The 22,781-nt window shown below is 42.8% G+C and overlaps 1 protein-coding gene across 1 annotated transcript in view; it reads left to right on the plus strand.

Annotated features, from left to right (window-relative positions):
- SFRP1 (secreted frizzled related protein 1) overlaps positions 1 to 3,866 on the plus strand; it is a 45,255-nt gene extending 41,389 nt beyond the window's left edge. Inside the window, exon 4 of the mRNA XM_015592801.2 lies at positions 3,492 to 3,866. Within this exon, the coding sequence (XP_015448287.1) occupies positions 3,492 to 3,814 (323 nt within the window). The 3' untranslated portion in view covers positions 3,815 to 3,866. The remainder of the gene's footprint in view (positions 1 to 3,491) is intronic.
- Positions 3,867 to 22,781: the final 18,915 nt, after the last annotated feature.

Consider the following 22,781-nt stretch of genomic DNA (forward strand, 5'->3'; position numbering starts at 1 on the left):
CCACCACCATGTGCATTACAAACTGTGAACACAGTCCAGGGGGGAAACCCCTGGGGTCCAGGCCCTGTTAGTGCAGTGGGAGCTGGGGGTGGGGAGGAAGTGGTGATCAGTCCCAGGTTGCTCCTGGGCCAGCATCCACTCCCGTCCCAGCAGCCCCTGGATGAGGCATGGTGGGGGGTTGCCCACGTATCCACAGGCACAATGAAATCAACCTCTGACGGCTAATCGCCTGTCCAAACATTGCTGGTAATCTGCATCCCTAAAATAAACCCTTGAAAGGTGGAAAGATGTTAGTAATTTCTGGCCATATGTGCCTCCTCCTTCCCTACTTTCCCCACCTCAAAAAAGAAAGTGAGCCAAATGGCAAGAAATAAAGAGTCTAATGCAGAACACATTTCCGTCATTTGATTTCCCTTCTCTCCTTGCTGTCCCCCCACTTATGTAAACTAAATTCCTTTACACGGTCATGGCAAAGGACCATTAATTTTTGATTTGAGTTGTGATTAAAAGTAACATAATCAAAAGAGTGAAGTAATTTCCACTAAATCAATATCATTTTAAACCCAGTCATGGTATACTAGGAAAGAACATGGTCTTTGGGGTTAGGTGTGGGTTCTAATCCTGATTCTCTTACAAATGGTGGCCTCATGTTGTCATTATTTAACTTGAGCCCTCCTTGTTGTAGTAAATAATGATGATGATTCTTCACAATAGTTGCTGTTGAGAATTAAATCAGGAGCCATACCTACAGGCAACTATTCTGCGCTCATAGACAAAGCCTGATACATGGTGGGTACTCAAAAAATGATGGCTCAGTTTTCTGCAGAAAAGAGGCGGTCCCCATTGTCAGCTGGGGCACACATTCGCTTCTCTTGGTGATGTAATCGTTCACTCCTATGGTAAAGCTTGGTTCCCAGACTTAGAGTTTGGGAAATAGTTTGGGACTCATCTGAGCATGGGGCCACTTCTTAGAAGATCTGTGAAAGGAGCAGAATTGTTCTGACTGCCCTGCTTCCCTGCAGTACGCTTTGCTGCTTTGCTTTGGGGTTTCTCCCAGTCTCGTTTGCTCTCTTTGGAAGAGGAGAGGCAGAGATAGAGACTTGACTTTGCCTTGGCCTGGCCAGTGAGTCCCTCTCCTGGTCCCTCACTCAACCTTACTGAGAACTTTTCTCATTCAGTGAGCCACAGACTAGAACAGTTGAAGTCTTTTCTCAAGTAAGCCCCATGTACAAGGTTTGTAAGCCAATAAAGGAAGCTAAACCAGTGCGGGCCTGTTTGGGCATGTCTGGGGTGAGGGCATGTCTGGGGTGAGGGCCTTCTATTCTGCACCCCCACTGCTGGTTGCACTATGCTCTGTGCACAGTGGGTGGGAGTCAAGCATAATCAGGAGTGCTGGGAAACGGCTGGTTTGGGCTTGGGGGAGAGTTAAAGAAAGGAACTCAGGGGGAAGCCATGCTCAGCTCACTCCCATGTGTGTCGGGAAGCCTGGACCAGCCTATGAGTCAGCGTTAACCCTCAGCAAGAGCACCTGCTGCTTAGTGCCTGGAACTTCCTGCCACCCTTGGGAGTGAGGCATTTCTTACTGGGCACCAGGCCTAGGGATTAGATGGAGTGAAGTGGGCTGCAAAGTCTGGAGCTCTTTTTGGAAGGAAAAAAAAAAAAAAGCAGTGCGAGCATGTTTAATTTATTGACTTTGACTCATTCATTAAAGATTTGTTCCTAGGATTTTTCCCTCTCCTCATTATTCTTGGGTTAGGCACGAGTGTGTTTTCTAATCAACTAAATGTTAGGTAATAAAGCCTTTACAAATATAGTTTTTCCTTTGCTAGAATAGTCTCTTTCAACCAGGAGGAACTCTTTTACCATTTCCTAAGTAAAATCATTTTGAGATGTGAGTGAAACTGGGAAGAGTCTGAGCAACTCCTTCTTATTTTCTTGGTCCACTTAGTACTCTAAGTCTTGGGTTCATTATAAAGAATTTTGTAACCATAGAGTCAGCATGGACAGCATGGTGATTAAAAGTACACATTTAGACACGGGTCTCAATTTAGGATTAGTGACTTTGGGCAAGTAAACTTAACCCCTATGCCTCGGTTTTCTCATATGTTAGATGAGGGAAATAATTGTACCTTCTTCATGGAATTGTTAGGTTTAATTGAGGAAAAGCATGGAAAATACTCAGCACACTTCCTGGCATGCCGTATGCTTTCATAATTGTTAGCTATTGTTATTGAGTTCAGTTTCAAGCCTTTCCCCATGGAGTGTGGGTGGAAGCTTTGAGATGTTTAAAAGAGGAGGCTTAGTAATTTTGAATTCAGAAGGATTCAGAGGATGGATGAATTATATGGTGACTAGCATCTAGAAAATGACATCTGACTCCTTTAGAAATATCTGGGGCTGGCTGGTCTTAAAGGAGAATTGATTGTAACTGATACTGTGTGTTAATGTGTTTAGAAAGTATAGAATGCCTCCACACTGATTTATCTTCACCAGTAGACTCTGTATAGCCATCATTATAGTATCAGGTCCTCACATTAACATTAAACAATGTTCACTCAGGGTCTACAGAGACAAAGAAAAGAGAAGGCAGAGTTGGTGGACACACTGACTTTCCTGCAGGTAGACGTGCCGAGAACAGAAGAAGCCCGAGCACCGTGTTGGATTTTAGGGGAGATTGTCACCAGGTTTTAACTATCGAGACTTCACCAGGACTTGCTGTAATGTATGAGGAAGTCAAAGTAGAGTTTGGTCTGTGAGGGTCAACTCAGTGCGTAGAACATTTGTGGCACTGGCTAGAGGCTGATTAGTGGTTGACAGAATATTAGCAGGACCTGCTGTCAAAACAGAATATTAGCAGGGCCTGGCATGTTGATGGGGGCTCTGATTTTCCAGTGCTGAAGTTAGACGTCGATGTTTAATGCACTTGAACATGACAATTTGAAGCATCCGGTAACTTTCCCTTGCTTGGCGTGCGCAGATAGTGTCTGTTGGTCTTGCTTACAGGACACAATTTTCAAGGAATTTTAGGATTTTTGGATGTTAAAAAACTAAACCAATAACTTTCTCTTAAAAAACCTCAGGGTAAATTTTTCTTTGAAGGCGGGGGGTCTATAGCATTAGATTATATGAATTATATCGGATTATATGATCCCCTTCTCTTAAGCATTGTGTTATATTCTGACTCACTGCATTTTAAAAAGAAATATGATTTGGTTTTGAAAATGTATTTGAGACTCGTATGGTACCCTGTGGTAACTACTGAGATACTGTTAGGCACCACAAAACGAGGGGGCCAGAATCAGCACAAAAAAGTCATGGAGACCTTGATTCTTATTTATAAAACTGCCTCCTTCTGGTTGTTATTTGCCTTTTATTTTGCCCTCCTTCTCAGCCATAAGTTTGGGTTATCATTTTAGATGGAAAGCTGTGTTCTAAAATGCTTTTTTTCCTTCCTTTTCTTCTTTTCCCTTCCCTGCCCTCGTCATCTTTAGCACTGAGGATGAAAATAAAAGAAGTGAAAAAAGAAAATGGTGACAAAAAGATTGTCCCCAAGAAGAAGAAGCCCTTGAAGTTGGGGCCCATCAAGAAGAAGGAACTGAAGAAGCTCGTCCTATACCTGAAGAACGGGGCCGACTGCCCCTGTCACCAGCTGGACAACCTCAGCCACCATTTTCTCATCATGGGCCGGAAAGTGAAGAGCCAGTATTTGCTGACGGCCATCCACAAGTGGGACAAGAAAAACAAGGAATTCAAAAACTTCATGAAGAAAATGAAAAATCATGAATGTCCTACTTTTCAGTCGGTTTTTAAGTGAATCGTACTGGGCAGGTTGGGGAGGGAGCTGTGGGTTGGGGTGAGGGGTTGGGGCTGAGCAGACAACCCTGGAACTCACTGCTCCTTCTATGGGTAGAGGACCTCGTAATCCAGTTGGCTTTCCCCTTGCAGCATCCCCACTATTCCCCTCCATAGCCACACTCCATACCCCAATGTAGCCAATATTTAAAGCCGCACACCAGGTAAGGAAAACCATTTAGATTAGGACGCCTTTTAAGATCTATAGTGTGGAACAGTGTGTCACTGAGTAAAAGGAGAGGCAAAACCTTTTCAAACAGAGACATAGTCACTAAAAAAGATTTTGCTGGTAAAAAAGAAGGATTAGGCAAAAAGTAAAAGACAGCAGCAAAGACTAAATTCTGCAACTTTCTTTGTGTCATTACAAATTGCTTGTAGGTCAATCAGCTAATCTGTGCCTTCAGAACTAAAAAAATTTAACTATTGGTAAGATGCATTGCTTTCAATTCTAGAGTAATTTCTCTTTCTGTCTGCTTTAGACAGAAACAGACAGACACCATACTTACAACTTAAGATCACTTCCAGAAAGTAATAGGTCCAGGGAGAAAAGCATAAGTTGTTACAATGTGTGATTGTCTTTTGCTATGAGTCACCCAGTCTCACATGCCATGTGAGTGGCAGTTGACATTGGCCTCAGTGCATGACCTAACCTCTGGACATATGGAGGGTGTTGCATGCCCACCTTTGTGTGAGGAAAAGGAAACATCGTGGGTACCAGACCCATGGCATGAGATGATGATTTTCAGACTGAGAAGGCCATGGTTAGTGGTTTTTGAAAACATACTTAAAGAAGAAAAAATAAATTTAGAGTAGTGCAGCAAATTGCTAGTCAGGGTAAAGAGCTTAGTATTCTAATTTCATCTGTTTGTTCATTTCATATTATTTTATAAAACAAAAAGCCCATTTACTTTTCAAGATCTTAAAAAAATGTCTACAGTGAACATTTGAAAGGTGTACTAAGACCAGTGTCTCTTGGTGCATTTGAAGCTACTTTCTAGTAGAGCAGTACTGTCGCTAGGCATTTTGGGTGGGAGGCGGATTGGCCCGGTAGCATAGTCGTATGGGCCTCCTTCCTGAGTTCTGGATTGTTCTGGCTCCAGCAACACTAATCAAAACTCACAGTGCTTCCCATTCTTTTCTTTCCTGTGAAGAAATGGGTTCCTTTAAACTTGATTACTATAGGTCAAAGAAATTCAGAACAGCCAGCCTCCTTGTCCTCCTGCATTTAAAAAATTTTTATTTCTGTAGAGGGAAGGTTAAGCTGCAAGTGTCCCCATCCAGGGAGAGAGTTTCAATGACAACACATCTGTACAGTTTTCCCTGAGTGCCCTAAGATACTTCTCAAAGCTCTTGTGTTTCATAAGTGGTGTATATAACCCTGTTCACTTAAGCAACTTTATCCTTCTTGTTTGGTGTATAGGAAGTAATTCTGAATGATCAATGTTAATTTCTTCCCCAAGCCTGATTCTTAATTCTCTGTAACACCTATAGGACTTTAGTGAGTGTACCTCTGGGAGAATGGTTTTACCCAGTCTGGATGCTGCAGTGTGGCCCTGTCCTGACACAGAAGGAGTGGAAGATTCTGTTAACTTTTCAAGACTCCAGTTTGAAAAAACAGCCTGCCAACTTCATTACCTACTTGAGGGTTATACTGATGTAATTAACCTCCCACAATTAGTGATCCCATCATTTTAACTTTTTTTTGGTTCTCTCTGACCTTTAATCATAAAGTGTTGGGGAACTTAAGTGATTTGTCTGTAATTTTGGATGTTTTTTTTTTTAAATGTGTATATATATTAGTTAATTAGAAATATTCTACTTTCCTATTGTCAACTGAAATTCAGAGCAATTTCATGAGTGCATGGATCTGAGTCTTAGTTTTGGTTGATTAACTCAAGAGTTCAGTGATCGTGTGTATCTGATGTATCTGCTTGTTTTGACAGAGCGCATCATGCAACAGGGTTGTGTGTCCATGGCAGGGGCCTTGGGAGAGGGGTTTATGTGCGGTATTAGCAGTTACTGCAGACAGATTATGAAAGAATTGGTGGCCATGCTGTGCAGCTCTCTAAATGGGAATTCTCAGGTAGAAGGTGACAGTTTCAGAAAAAGTTCAAAATAAATTGGAAATGTGAATTGCAGCTACAGGTTTTATCCCGAGCACAGAGTTCTAAGGCTTTGAGTTTTACTGTGGATTTGAGACATCTTTGTCTACAACACATGGGCGATTTCAGGGACCAAAGCTGCATTTTTATTACAAACCTTTGTTTTTCTCAACAAAGGATACAACAAAACCAATGTGCAGACTCATTGGCTTGGTCATTGGTTTCCAAAAGAGGAGGTCTGTGTGTGATTTGGTAATTATTGCTAGTGTAAAAGTCATATATGCAAAGATTTAAAATAATCATTCTGGGTAGAATCCTGTGAGGTCATTGGCAGAACTCAGCTCAATCTTTGAAAAATATTAGTGGTTATCTAATAGAAAAAGGGAGGTGAAAATTCCAAGAACATTTAACTTTTAGAATATCCTGTATAACACTTGGCTCTTGGTGCCACTGAATTAGCACCAAGGTCTCTCTAAGGTAGAATCCAATCAGAGCTCCAGTTTTCATTTGCATCTGTAAATTACAGAAATACCTTCGCCCAAGCCCAGAATATGTGTTTTTCATCAGTCTTCTGGTAACTAATTTCTCTGCTGTCACTCTGTTAAGTATGGTGGGCTCAGATGATCTGTTTTAGAAGCACACTTTAGGTAACTCCCATGGAATAATGTACTGGCCATTCTGATCTGTCACCAGCAGATACATAGGACACAGACAAAATTCCTGTTTCCTCTAGTTCCTTCATGTAGCACTCCTTTTAGAGTCTAAATCTTTTACAAAAGCTTTGAATACTGTGAAAATGTTTTACATTCCATTTCATTTGTGTTGTTTTTTTTAACTGCATTTTACCAGATGTTTTGATGTTATCACTTATGTTAATAATTCCTGTATGTGTTCATTTTATTTTCATGCTTCTCCTGCCATGTATCAATATTCACTTGACTAAAATCACTCAATTAATCAATGATAATGCGAGTTGTGACTTTCCCCCCTCCACCCCAATGGTACACCATTCACCTTGTCCCACTGTACACATACCCGTCTCGTGATTTTTTCCAGTGATGTATTCTGGTCTCAGTTTAATAGCTTTCAAAGGGTAACTGGGCATGGGTGGGCTAGAGAAGCACCTGGAGGCACTGCAGGCTACCTTCACCCCCATCCCACGTTTACCATCTGCTCTCACAAATAACTTCCAGGAGTGTTTCTCCTGGCCGTATGTGTTTCAGATCAGAGAGAAGGTTAAATACTTGCTCTACAAGAATGTATTTTTCAACCCTGCCTGGCTGAGTTTCTTTTCCTGGTTTCAGATGCTGTTTCCCCTCTGGCCAATTCAATGTTAAAATTACCAACTAAAATTTGAAAACTTTCTGGTATCTGGAGTCTTAGACCCACATGAGACCTTAGAAAAGAGTAGGCCTGCCCCTTTACTTTACAGAAGAAGTTAAGATGTGAGACGGCTAGGAGTTCCCAGAGTTTGGGTCTCCCAGGTCAATGGCATTGCTGGAACTAGAATCCAAGGCTCCCAAGTCCTAGTCATGTGGGAACAATGTCTGACTTACCACTGAACTTCCCTTTGGACCCAGAGTGTGGCTCTTGCCAAGCCCAGGCTGTTTCCTATTAGGTTATGTGCTTCTTGCCTAAGGAATTATTCAGTGTGACTTTTAATTCTGTAAGCAATTACAATGACAACTTCAGTTGATGTCATTCCCTGATTAACAAGGCACTTCCAAACCTCAGACAACTGGCAATTTTACCTAGAAGTGAGCAAATACTCCCAAGTCACACAAAACCACACCTAAGCACAGAGACACCATTTTTCAGGCATGGTATGAGGACTTGTAAAAATTCCATTAAAGTTGTGCTCCAGTGTGGAAAGATTTTCCCATATTAGTGTACCTGACTGGTGAACCAGTGGTATGCTAACCCAGCCAAGGAAAATATTGGCATTTCCTTTTAGTTCCCTTGAGGTTAATAAGAAGAAAAATCTATTTTAGGCTGGGTGTAGATGTCATTGTCACCACCACTGAAGCCCCACCACCATAACCTATATTTTCCCATTGCTGTTGGGAATTTTCTTTTAACCAATCAGCAAAAGGTTGATGAGGTATGTACAAAGGCATTTGGGCTTCAGCTGTCGGAGTTGCCCTGGAGTTTGAAGTGTCTAAGGGTTAGTACGACTTGAATGTCGCCTAAGAGAGGCCGGCAGCACCAAAAAATGGCAGCTTTGCCTTCAAGCGCTATAACATCCACACCTCTTCCAAGAATTACATAGGTGGTTTTCTACCCAGGGGCAGAAAGGGACGAAGGGTCACTGTATTATCCAAGTTAGGTTGGTCTTACTTCTATTCCTGAGAAAGAGAAATCTTCCAATAGTGATCAAAGGAAATAGTGAGAATCATTCTTAAATCTTAGTATGTATCACCAAGGCGAACTTGCTAATGTGCATTTTCTGGCTTTCATTCCTATAAATTCATATTCGGAAGGTTTGCCATGGGGCCCTAGAATTTGAACTTAGAACTAGCATTCTAGGTTTCCCAGATGCCAGCAATCCACTAGATCTTACTTTGCGAAACGTTCTAGTAGGACATAGGTGGCTTGGGAATGAGGCAGGATATTATTCTGGTATCTCCCTTTTCCCCATCCACATACTTCATATTGCTGCAGCCATTTCTGAAGTTCTGTGAGCTATTCTTGCTAGGTATTAGTTAATAGAGGTCAGTTAGATACCCAAGGAAGGACTGAGCCTCTTTTCTTTATAGCTGGGTATATGTGGCTCTCCCAGAAGTGCTTCTCAAACCTGGAGACCTGGTTAAAATGCAGAATTCCACCCAGTAGGTCTGAGGTGGGGCTGCAGTTCTGCATTTAGGGCAGGCTCCCAGGAGAAGGGAGAACACTGAGTAGTGGGCTGTAAAGGGCAAGCAAGAAGTGCTGACGAGATTCAACCGAGTTCCCTATTGTAATAATGCCATCTCCGCGGTTCCCATATAGAGCCTGTCTTCTAGGGACTCAAAATGTTAACCATGATTTGGGTTGGAAAGAAAAATCAGAAGAACCACAGATGGGGCTAATCCTCTCAACCTGTCCATTAGATTTCACTTGCGTCCCGACCTTCAGGGTTGGTTCTTCTCCCTCGAACTCCATTTATTTTTTGGAAATTTACAGATCCCTCTTCCTCAGCAAACTTTGAGCAATCTGGTCTCTGCCCTTCACCAAACTTTCCGGCCCCGCGTCCTGGACCACCAGGGGTCATTGGACTTAACCAGCTGGTGGCATTTACCTCAACTGCTCAAGTAATACCAGAATTTGACAACAGAATTGGGACTTTTCATGTTCCATTTGTTCACATCTGGGCAGTTTCAAGCACAGGTTATGGGAGAGGCCAAGAAAGGGGCAGGGGGAACTGAAGCACTTGGAGGGGAAATCCCACCTCTTTGATAAATTGTGGACAGCCTGCCAAGCAGGGCTGATTTACTGGAGGAACAGGCGTTAGGAATTTCTGTCAGCGAAGGCCAAGGAAGGCTGCCTTTTGTAGGTTTGGAGAAGATGGGTACCAGAACAAGCTCCAAATAGGAGCAGAAAGCTCCTGTGTCTTTATACATCTGTGGACTATTTAGATAAGAAGGGGCTGTACTTAATCATGGAGAGAATTGTTTGCTTAAATACACGAAGGGAAAGTTGCATGTGTGTGTTTAAGGAGAAAAAGAGGTGGGAGGAAGAAGAAAGGATCCAGCAATTTTCCATGGCTGAAACCCCACCACGTGGTTTTAATTAGGATGACCTTCCCATCACCTGAGCATGAGAATCACTGGGTGGGAGCCAGGGTGAAGGACTCAGAATTCTCATGCTTCTTCCTTGGGGTTTCGGCTAGGCTCTGCTGTGGGCAACTGTGAGCACCAAGAAGAGGTTCTTACCTCTCCTTTCCCTGGGGTGCCTGTGGCCTGGGCCCTAGAACTGTGCACTCTCAGGAAGCCTGTTCATTGGCTAGGCAGGTGGGGCCCTTGGCCAGGGCTTCTCTGAGATTCTGTAGATGTCAGGACTTATAGCAATCAAAACCCAGAACTGTACATTAGATTTCCTTAAAATAAAATAAATAAAAAGAGAGAGAGAGAGAGAAAAGAATTGGAAGGAAAGAGGGGAACCTGCTGAAATGCTATGTGCATAAACCCATCTCTGTTGTGCTTTTTATTCTCACCAGCATCCACCATCACTGTTTGGACCTGGGAATGTATTGGGAGTAGGAGGTGTTTTAAGGGCTTCAGTTTCCATTTTTGCTCTCTAGTTCTCTGCAGAGTTTATGCAGATATGGGTAATTTTGCCTCTGCCTAGAAGATGAAGCCCATAATCTGAAGGAATAAAGGCATCACAGGCCAAAATCCACGTGCCTATTTCACAATGTGGCGCAGGGACAGCGAGGGTGGGTTCTGCAGAATTTACTGAATTCCTCCAGGGTCAGCACTGCCTCCCAAGGCTGGCAGCGGAGGCCACCGGGAATCTAAGTTTTGGCTGTCGGTCTTGGCCGCTTACCCAGTGACTTCCAGAATCAGTACATCCCTCTGGCATGGCAAATCAGGCCCTGACCTTGGCCAGGCCTCGGGGAGGCCCCAAGGCTCGTGCAGAGGACACAGGAGGAGGAGGCAGCTTATCAATGGCAAGAGAAAAAATAAGCACCAGCCTGCAAATTGAAATTAATGTCAGCATGAAGCCTTACTAGTTCTGCCCCGACTTGCCAGCTCCCACCATAGGTAGACTCTCCTTGTCCTCTCATTATTCTCCCAAGCCACCTCCTTATTTCAAATGCCTCTCCCTTGCAGTGCCAGGACTGACAGCTTTCTTATGATATGGAGACTAGAGATATGTGATGAAGGCATCCCGCGATGGAGACAAGGTAGAGACAGCATAGAGGTACACCAGAACCCACACTTGCGTTTATTTCCATTCAATGGGTTGGAAAGAAAGAGCTCACCTTTAAAACCCTCGGAAAAGGCTTGACCGTGCCATAAATCCTGACGAAAAAGGACAGCTGTTGTGTCTTGGTTGGTTTGGCTCCTAGCAAAATTTTTGCATTCTAGACCCTCCTTATATCCATCTTACCTCTCGCCCTGAGCTGAAAAGCCCAGCTCTCCACGGGAGGAACTGTTTTCTCCAGGGCATTTCTCAGCAAGCCTCAGGCTGAATCTACAGCAGGTCCAGAGAAAGTCCTTTCTTTTCTGACTCACTAAAAAAACTGCCTGGTGGATGGAAATGTGTTTGTTCAGGAGAAGTGGTTTCAAATGCAGGGGAAAGAGATCCAGCTTTTAAATCAAGTCAAATGAAATTCATGTGTTTCAAAAGGCACATGCGCGTGTGCGCGCACACACACACACAAACACACGAATGCACACGCGTGCGCGCATACACACGCACACAGATATACGTGCTCAGGGAAGGTCACGGCTCCGCCCCAGGGGGACTCTTTTTCCAAGGGGGAGACTGCTCCAAGATTGCATTTGTTGCTCTCGTTTTCATAATCACTGTTGTGTGTTTGGATGATCGTGAGTGGCGTTGGGCATGTTTGTTCTCATGTAATTGCTTGTTTCCTTCTGAAATTTCCATGTCAGACCCATTTATTGTTATCATTATCGCTTGCCTCATATTCTGCTTGCCAGAGAGGTCTCATCACAACGCCTTTGGTATGGTTGGTACCAATTATGGGGCCCGATGGGGTTCCCCTCTCATACAGGCCCTCGGGCAGCTATGCCCTCAGGCGGCTGGGCTGTCAGGAACGGCCTCAGGAATTCAGGGCTGTGAGCTCCAGCTCCCTTCCAACCAGCTGGGGTTCCATTCCTGGTTGCTGGGCCAAATATCAGGACAAGGGAGATTTGACAAGAACCTGGCCTGCCTCCTGATTTTGGATTAGGCTAAAATTGGAGTGCGTTTTGTACCCCCACCCCAAGTATTTCAGAGGAAATGTGACCCTTGTGTTTCTGATTCATGTGCACTTAACTCACTAAAATGTTGATTTACAAAGGGCGAGTGATGTCCAAACAAACCTCTAGGGCCTCTTCCAAGCCAGCCTTTTTTTTTTTTTTTTTTCTTTTTCTTATGGCTTTTTCTGAGCAGGGTAGGTGGGAAGAAGAAATCAGTTTTTGCCTTTGAACCAGGAGTTGCATTCCATCGGGAATGAAACTTGGACGGAGAGGACAGGAGCATAGACCTTTGGAATCGATTGGGTTCTATATTGGATAAGTCATGTGCTTCTAGACCTAATCAGAACCACCTGGACTGCCTCACGGCCCAGTCACTTTCCAGGCAGTATGAAGCATTTGAACTTGACCTGTGCTGAAAACAAGCCAGAGTACATAAAAAGAAAGACCATCATCTGTTTACAGGAACAAATATGTCTACAGAGAGCACTCGGAATTCTGGGATAAACACCCCGTGCTGCCTCTTCTCTTCTTTCACCTGAGATTTCCACGACCGCCTCCTGGGAACACTAAATTACTCTTTCAAAAACCCAACCCTTGCAGGAACTTGGGGTGCATTTTCTTATGGAGTGCACACAAAATCTGTTTGGAAAGGGGCAAAAGGATGATGACATACTATAAATTTAGCCACAGGTTACCTCTTGGGCCATCAAATTTCTTTAGGAAGCCCTGGGTTTTTGCCTCTTTCTCATTTCGTTTAGGAGAGGAACTTTAAAAAATGTACCCCTGAACTGGTGTGCCAGGAGCATAACTCTTTTCAGGGTGTGGATGGGCGTCTGTGTGTGGGCATGGATGTCTATCAGTGTCAGAGTGTGCAGGTGTTGGCCTCGGGATGTGTGTGCTAGAGTTTGTGTTGGTGTCTTATGTGTAACGTGGCTCCAAAATCAGGCCACTGGGATTTCCTCCTCCTCACAGGTCCTTCTTCTCTGAGCACCCACCATCCTCAATATATGATGGAATGTTAGGATGTTAAATCGCATGGTGCCAAGTCTGTCTCGTATTGATCACTCATTTTTTTCTGGGATGTTTTAATCACGTCAACCAGTTTGTAGGCACCGTGAGATATAATATCAGTATACTCTACATTATAATACATTATACTAGTGTTATACTTGTATAATACTAGTTCCCGTAGCCCCTTCACTGCTCTTATTGCCTTCAGTATTGTGTCTTGCACATGGCTTGTACTCAAGTAACTTGTATTGGATGTTAAGAAGAGAGATGTTAAGAAGAGAGATGGTTGGAAATAACTGGACTTCAGAGTTTTGCAGATCATGGCCTATGTGGAGAAAGGAAAGTTACTCTAAGGGGTGAAGAGGTTGGGCAGTATTCAAGTAGCTTTGCTGTCCCTGTCTGTGAGCCCTTTCCTCACCATTTATTGGCGCTATGGGGCTAAAAGTATCTCTAAACTAGTTTTTTTTTTTTCCATTATGAGAAGAAAATGGCGAATTCATGCCAGTAGATTTCAATGTGTTAAAAGCTGGTCTGACTTCACAGTGTCCATCAGCTTCTGACATACCAATGAAATTAGGGAAAAGCTAGTTTTCCAGTATTTCTTTGGCAGAGGATCCAGCAAATGACACTGGATCAGAATGAGGGCTCATAAAGCATAGAGCCAGGACCCTGAATGCTGAGCGCTTTCTTGTAAGATGCTTTCATCTCTTATCATTCTGAAGAGTTAAATGTCTGCATTTGGTTCACTTACCTTGGGACCATTTATTGACTTTTTAAGATGATACTTTTTGGTGTAAGTAGTGAAGATACGAGCTGGCCAGAAAATCTGGGACATTTTCTCCAAAATAGGCATTCATTTTGGATCTTTTATCTGAAGTTAATTCGTCAAGATTCCTTGTTGTAGGACTTGAAGAAGCAAAACACTACCGACATCAAGACAAAACCCAACTAGCAACAACAAATCATCAAAGCCAAAAAACCCCTCAAATCCTAAATTTAACATAGGTCTGCAAAGAAAGAATTTCTGATAACCTCATGTACAAACTCTGATATGGAAAGAAACTTAAAGAAAAAGTTAGCTTTTAACCTGATTTGTACCTGCTCCCTTGCGGGTGGTCTGAGATACTAGGGCACACACATTGCATTCATTGGGGCAGGGTTTTATCTCTCTCTCTCTCTTTTTTTAATCTCACTCAATGACATCTTGAGAAGAGCCATAGCATTGAAGTTGGCTTAAAATACTGTTCCTTACAGGCAGACAACATAAGAAAAAAAAAATAGGTAAATTGTTTACATCAAAATTAAACACTTCTGTGCATTAAAAGGACACAGTCAACAGAGTTGAAAGGCAACTCATGGAATGGGAGAAAGTGCAAATCATGTATGTGGTAAGGGGTTAATATGCAGAATGTATAAAGAATCCCTACAACTCAAAAACAAAAAAGTAACCTGATTTAAAAATGGACTAAGGGCTTAGATAGACATTTCCCCTACAATGTAGAAATGGTCAATAAGCACATGAAAAGATGCTCAACCTCAGTCATCATTGGGGAAATACAAATCAAACTATAATGAGATACAACCTCACATCCATTAGGATGGCTACTATTAAAAAATAACCCCTCCCCAAACAAAACAAAACAACAAGTCCTCCCAACCCAAAAAACAATTTCTGGCAAAGCTGTGGAGACATTGGAACCTTTGTATATTATTGGTAGGTATGTAAAATAGTACAGCTGCTATGAAAAATAATATGACAGTTCCTCAAAAAATTAAAAATAGTATTATCATACGATCTAGCAATTCCACACACACACACACACACACACACACACACACACACACACACACACACACACACAAGAAACTTAAGGCAAGGTCTTGAAGAGATATTTGTATCCCCCGTTCATAACAGCAGTATTCACAATAGCCAAAAGGTAGATGAGTGGACAGACAAAATATGGTATGTTCATACAATAGAATATTCTGACACATGTTATAACATGGATGAACCTAGAGGACCTTATGTGAAGTGAAATAAGCCAGTTACAAAAAGACAAATACTGTGTGACTCCACTTATATGAGGCACCTGGAGTTGTCAGATTTATAGAGATAAAAAGTAGAATGGTGGTTGCCAGCAGCTGGGGGCAGGGTGATGGAGAATTTTTAATGGTTATAGAGTTTTAAGGTTGCAAGATGAAAAGAGAACTGGAGATGGGTTGTACAGCAGTGCGAATGTACTCAACACTACTGAACTATATACACTTAAAAATGGTTAAGAAGGTAAATTTTGTTATGTGTATTTACTACAATTAAAAATAATTAAAAAAATATTTTCCTATTTTCCTGGACATTTTTGGGACAAAAGAGGTTTTTCAAAGTTCAGGAATATGTGAGTTAGAAGCTATGTGTGCAGCAGATCCTTATTTCTGAATTATTGATGCAGTTTAGTGGCCTCCTAAATAGAAGGTGGAGTGCTTTTCCACCTTCTGCTCATCACACTGGGGATTACAAGAGAAAAACATCTATGCCCAAATCAAAAGTGATCAGAACTCTTGCAGTGACAAGATTTTCCTACTCAGGCAGATGAGTTCCTCATCCCTCCCTCAACACACACACATACATGCACGCACGCATGCACTTACACACATGCACACACACACATACACGCAGGCATCTAGACGCATGCACATACGAACTTTTCCTGGCAGCTCCATGAGCTGACACCATTTCCTGGGCTCCCTGCTCGGCTGGGTTGGAGCCCTGAACTTGCCTCCTTGGGTCTCCTAGGACTTGAGCTGCTTGGACTTCCTTTGGATTCACTGAGACACTCACAGCTTTACCTATATGGCTCTGCTCCTCACTGGTATGAACAGAGGGAGCTGGGACCGAGGGCCCTGCCTTGAAGGGGATAGGTAGCCAAGAAAATTTTTCTATCAATCAATGAGGCACTCCAAAACCGTTACCAAGAATATTATTTCTTAGTTGCCATTTCCTCTCCCCATTGTTTAAGATTTCCTATTTTCCCTTTCTGCCCCTTGCTCACTTTTTTCTTTTCCATTCTTTCTTTACAAATGATTTTCCTTCATTTCTATCCCTCTGTCCCCTCCCATTCCCCACTCACAATCTTCCTATCTGTTTTTCTTGCTCTTCCCCTGTCTTTCTCTCTTCCTCTGCTCCCCTTCAGTGTCACATACAATCCTTGGCTCAGGGACTCTTGTTTTGAGGTGTGACCCAGCAGGATCTGACTCTCTCGCAGTCTGGCCACACTCATGGAATCTGTCCCTGCCAGAGAAGTTCAGGCAGCCTTCTCTGTACAGGCAAAGCCAGACAGGAGGCTGTCCCTCCTGGTCACATTCCTCAGTCACCTCGTCCAGACTGCCTCTGATTTGGGGGTAGCCATGCCTGATTTACGGCAGGGGCATCATAAGGAAACTCCAGGAATTGCAGCCCCTCTGAGGGGCAGGAGGGGTGCGAATTTGGTTCCTATAGGTATGAAATGTGGCACATTGTGCCTGCTGCTGCCGTCAGTCCTGGTATATCCTCAGAGGCAGGAACAAAACGACTTATGATTGTTTTCCAGCTGGGTGGCACATTCCTTCCACAGCTCATCACCCTGTAATCAAGCCTTGTGCCCGCCACGCATGTGGGGGTCTAAAAAAAAGTGGTTTCCCTTCACACAATGTTAACCTATCTTCCATCTGTCAAGTCTGCTTCTCTATCTTGGGACAAGTAGCATTGGGCTCTGACACCCTGCTGGGTGGTAAGAGGCCTGGGAGAGATGAAAGGAAATGTCCTGCTTGACTGAGACAGGGGACAGCTGGAGTCCTCATTTTCTGAAGAGCTTAGAGAGGCACAGAACCCTTCAAAAGGGTCCACTTAGCAACCAACCATTTTCCTTAGCGCTGTTGGGACTTCCCTGGCAGGGGTCCATCAGGGCTTGGACTTTCTTGGCACTCGAGGTAGAAAGAACAGACAAACAGCTATTTATCTCTGCCCAGTCTGCTCCATCCAGACTGAAGGAGAGGGTTCCGCTGTTTTCAATCATTGATAAAAGTCAACTTTATTGGGTAGCCATTGTGCCAGCTATGATGAAGTTTGCAAAGATAAAGCAGAAATAAATTCTGTCCCCAAGTATCTTATAATCTCACAAGGAAGGTTAGACATGGAAATAAATATTATTTATATCCACGTCTGGGTAGGAAGTAAAGTGCGTAACATGAGAATTATGAATGAATTCCCCTGAGAGGCCTCAGGGTGATGCTATCCAGGAGGATCGAAAAAGTGAAGCAGGTGACACTGGAGTTGGGCGAGAATGATTAGGACTGGATATGCCAAGTCAGCAAGAGGGCATCCAGGGCAGAGGGAATAGCACAAACATTTAGGGACAGAGTTAGGGCAGGGAGCCAATGCTGGGAGACCCCTTGAAGGTTGATGTTCAGGGACTGACTTGCTTCAAGGAGTCTGGAGAGCCAGCAGGAAGAAATGAAAGAAAAGTGCAGCCTGTGTCTGTCCAATGCCTAAAGGTTTTAATGAAAAGCTACTTGGAAAGCACAGTGTCTACCATTAATTGACCCCAGCTAGTGCTCCTCAGAGCATGATCCATGGACTAGCTGTCATGACGTATGACAAAATAAATGCAGAAATTGCAATTTAATGGAGTAATTTTATATCTGTCAAATCTAATAATACAAATTTTGAGTTTGTTGTACGATTTGCTTTATTTCAATTTTTTCCCCTAATAATTTGTTTTTATTGTATTTTACAAAATATAGTTCCATGACAGACCGGAAAGGGAAAAAAAAACAAAACAAAATTAGTCTTTGATGACAGTTTGAGTAGCATCACCTTAGCTTATTCCTGCCATCCTGTCTGAAATAGGCTCCGTTTTCCCTTGGTGACATGTGCTCAAGCCTCACATGATATACTAAGGTCCATTGTCTGAGGCCTAATCTATTTCCTTTCCACATGGACCACAGATATTACATTCCATATCTGCACAGCTGTGCTGGAGTCCCACATGGAGGGGCAGGGATGCAACCCTAAGGTGTCTGTGGGAGCAGGTGCTGACATTTCAGACCCCATCCCTGTGGGTCGGCATCCATGGGCGGTGAGGCAGATCTGGACCCGAGTCCCACCATTGGCCTATGGGCAAGGCCACCAGTATGGACTCAGGAGAGGCCTAGCAACAGCCTGCTCTTATCTGAAACTCAGGAGCCCCATTTCTTTCATATAAGCTATTTTCACATGTTTAATATTTGTAACTGGTTTACTGAATGAACTGGACTTGGCCTGAAATAATAAAATAATATTCTAATTTTCACCTATTGCCTTTCCCATCTGCTTAGTTGGATCCCTATCCTGGGAACTCATCTAGATTTTACACCGTCTGGTTCCTTGCAGGTACTAAGGAGCAGTCTCATTTTCATGTATCACATAGTCCAGACTAATTTCAAAAATTTTAAGTTCTTATTTAAATTAAACTCTCCCACGCCCCCCCCCCCGCCCCCGCCACCACAAAGAAAAATTAAAATAAAACAGCCTTAGAAACCTACGGTGGAGAAAGGGCAGGTGGTCTTTTCCTCTCCTGTCCTGCCTCCTCCCCACTGGGTCTTCTGGTTGTTGTGGAGTGGAGGAGGAGCCCCAAATGAGTGAAGTTCTTGTCCTTGACTAATGTGGAGTAGTTTGGAGTAGGTGTCCTCTAATTTGGCTCATGCCCAAAGGTAGGCTCTTTCTCTCATGGGGACTTTTAAAATTATTTGAAAATTCTTTGCCCTCCTCATGGAGATCTGCCATCTTCCAGCTGACACAGCATCTCTCTCACTTTCTGCTTCTGGAGTTATAGCCCACAGCTGTCTGTCAGGGCCACCTGGTCCTGGAGGGAGGGAAATCTCAGAGTGTAGCCCTTTAGATGGATGCAGCCCAACCACTACTTCTGGCTTAGAGGAAAAACCTGGCACTATGATCCTGCCAGACCCTGGAAGGCCACTCCCAGCACAGCCCTCTCATCATGACGCCTTTCCTAATAACTACCCTCCCTCTGCCCTCAGAAGTCTCCTGTTGAGAGCAAGATACCTGGCCTTGGGACCTCCCAATTCCAGGGGACACTTTTTATACTCCCCTAGGAGCTTTCCTACTGACCTCTGCTCTGGTCCTAGGGCTGCTTTTCTTGAGATAGGGAGAGGGAGAGAACATATTCATATCTTTTACTTAGCCACCAACACTCTTCCAAGAAATGTATTCTCACCAACTTTCTCCCTCTATTTCTTTTTCTTACCCTTTTAAACTGAAAGAAAGTGATTAGTCCTGGCAGGAGACAGAAAACACATTCTTTTAATGGTGAGAATATAAATGGTTATTAACAATACAATTCTCTAATTGTACTGGAGAACTGAAAAGGCAAAACCAAATACTAAGGTATTATGGAAGTTGTAACTCTGGTAAGTAGCTACTCCTCAGTCAAGGAATTTGGGGAATAGGTAAGAATTATAAAAATTTTGAAGCACTTCCTATCACAAATGGTAAAAGGGTCTATACTGGTCTTCCTGTCATAAACAGCTAGAAAAATGGATTAAATAAAGGAAATAGCTTTTGTCAGACACTGGTTAACACGCAGTTCAGAACTGTGATCTCTGAGAGAAAGAGAATGGAAGAGATAAATTATGCAATGGCCCTGGCTCTCTGCCAGGAGTTAATTTCTGAACTATTATATGGGGAGAGGGAACCCAAATAGAACCCAGCATCCTGCTGAGTTTAGGAGACAGAGATTGAGTTCGGGGAGGATGAGGGTAGCTAGAATTTGTGAGGTAAAAAACTAAAGGTGAAAGAGTTATACAGAGAAAGAACTTCCAAAATGTGCTTGGGGAGAGGGGGATCCCCTTGAGTCCTTAACTGAGCAGGATAACAATCCAAGAGAACAATGGCTAATGACAGAGCAATTGCTGAGAAGCTGTTGGCTGAAATAGTCCCAGCTCTTGCAGAGGACCAGGAATCATTCAGTTATACCAGACAGTGTGGAGAAACCTTGTCCAATTCCATAAATGCCCCAGAAGGGATACACCTTAAGAGAAGGATTTAGTTAATCTAAAATAAAGGCTGCTCTAGACCTTCCTGAAAAAAGGTATAGCGATAGCCCAAAAGATTAAGTTGGTAGGCCAATAACTCACCTGATTGCTGGAATAAAGTCCAACACTCATTAAAGAAATGCAACAAAATCCAGTATTCAAGAAATATAAAATTCAAAAACTCACTAGATTTGTAAAGAAGAAGGAAAGTGTAACCTATATATAGTACAAAAATAAAATAAATAAGATAAATAAAACAGACAAACCTCAAAAGAAACAAACCCAGAACCAGACATGATGGAAATAGCGAAGAGTACTTTACTTTTTCCTGCCTCACCCCCATGAGTATGGCTGAACTTAGTAACTCACTTCCAAAGAACAGAGTATGAAACAGGAAAAATAGCAATTTTATAACAAGAAATCTGGCAGAGATTACCTTAATTAAGTAATCAAAGTTTATATCACTAGTGATATTTTATTATCATTGATCACCTGATCATGAGAAGGGCACTTCACTTCTGCGGTATTCTTACAAAAAACTTCATGTAACCCCAGTCTGAACATGAGAAACACTAATAGAGGAACATTATACAAAATACTTGACCAGTACTCTTCAAAACTGTCGAGATCATGAAAACAAAGAAAAATTAAGAAATGGTCACAGTCCAGAGGAAACTAAGACTAATGATGACTGAATGCAATGTCGTATTCTGCATTGGATTCTAGAATAGAAAAGGATATTAGTGGAAAAACTGGTGAAATCCAAGTAAAGTCTGGAGTTTAGTTCATAGTAATGTACCAATGTTAGTCTGTTAGTTTTGTCAATTGTGCCATAGTTATGTAAGATGTTTAAATTAGAGGAAGTCGAGGTTGGGTGTACAGCAACTTTTACTATCTTTGCAACTTTAATGTAAATTTAAAATTATTCCAATATAAAATTTTTATTTAAATAAAACAGCTGTAATAAATGTGCTCAATATTCTCAAGGATCTAGTGGAGAATATGAAGATAATGAGGAGATTGGAAGACATATAAAGGAATTAAATAGAACTTCTAGAGTTGAAAAATACAGTATCTTAAATGACAAATTCATTATATGGGTAATATAGTATATTATATACTGCAGAAGAAAAGATCAGTGGACTTGAAGACATAGTAATAGAAACAGTCTAAATGAAGAACAAGAGAATAATAAGTGAAAAGATTGAACAGAGTTTCAGTGACAATTAGTAAACATACATGTAATTGTATGTTTACATACAATTTCCCAGGAAAGGGGACAAACCTTATTTGGAAATGGGGTGTAATTAGTTAAGATGAGGTTATTCTGGAGTAGAGGGGGCCCCTAACCCAATACGGTGTCCTGCAAAAAGAATACCATGTGAAGAGACAGCACACACATAGAGAGAATGCCATGTGAACACGAAGGCAGAGATTGGGGACGATGCATCTACAAGGTAAGGAATCTCAAAGATTTCTGGCAAACCACTAGAAGCCAGGAGAGAGGTTTGGAACAGATTCTCCCTCGCAGTCCTCAGAAGGAAACAACTCTGCCAATGCCTTGATGTTGGTCTTTCAACCTCCAGACTGTCGTTCTAAGCCACTCAGTTTGTGGTACTTTGTTACAGTAGCCCAAGCAAACTAATAAAGTGGTGGTAGCCGGAGTCACCCCAAGAATATAACTATGTCTTCATGCCAAAGAAGAAATGAAGCCCGGAGAGGGTAAGTGGTTGCACAAAGTCCCCTAGCTAGTTAATGGCAGAGCTGAGACGTAAATCCAGCTCTCTGACTCACTAACAGACTGTTTACCAGATTGACCCTCAGTCCACTGGACCAGTCAGTCTCCTTGGGTGAACTTTTCCCAGAGATCCTCCTAGAATCAGAAATTTATCTTCCTTGAGTGCATGTTTTGAGTTTGTAAAGTTATGGCTGTGGTCTGCTGCTTCTAGGGGCTGAACTGTCAAGGGACAGGACCTTGGGAATTAACAGTGTTTAAGGAAGAGAGGTGCAGGTACTTGAGTTGAGTGAGAGGCAAGTACACATCGTAACTCTCTCACTTTTATTCCTGTCCAGAGCCAGGGCACCTCTTCTCTTTGCAAAAAGCCCCCTCTCCTCTCCGCCCCCAAACCGTAGCCTTCAAGAACTGTAGGTCAAGTTCTTGCTCGGTTGCTGGGATGACAAGATATGTACTGCAGATTTTGGCACACTTATTCAGAAAGTATTTGCTGAGCGAACTGCTGAATGAACGGCTGTGAGCTTCTTGGGGGCAGGGAACGTGCCATCCTTCTTTGTAGAGCTTGGCTCTGCTGCAAGGCTAGGCATAGAGCAGGAGCCCATTCTTTCTTGTCCTGTGTTCTCTCTTTCTGTCAGGGACACTTCATCCTTCAGGTCACCCAAATGCAAAACCCCATTTTCACACTTGACGAAGTCCCTCTCTTTTTCCTTTCCCAGGATTTTGCATATTTACCCAGCCTGCTCATTTTACCCGAGTGTCCTTTCTGTCCCTCTTCTTCATTCTCTCCCCCACACCTCCAGGCCTTCACGAGCTGTTAACTGGACTGCTGTGAAACAGGCTTGTCTTCCTCAGGCCTATAAGGCAACAAGAATATGAATGACAGCGGGGACTTTTGTCTGGTCACTGATCTCTCTCAAGTGATTTTAACAGGCCCTGACACACAATGGTCACTTGATGAATACTGAATAAATAAACCTTTTCCTTATTTCTCCTGTAAGATTTACTTCCTAAACTGCCGCTCTGATGAAGTCATTTAAACTCTAAAACTTTCAGCTGTTCTCTACAAATAAAGTGTATTTATCTGTAATAGTTTGGCCAATATCAGGTAACTTC

Source organism: Pteropus alecto, unplaced genomic scaffold, assembly GCF_000325575.1.
Source record: "Pteropus alecto unplaced genomic scaffold, ASM32557v1 scaffold24, whole genome shotgun sequence".
NCBI classification, from domain to species: Eukaryota; Metazoa; Chordata; class Mammalia; order Chiroptera; family Pteropodidae; genus Pteropus; species Pteropus alecto.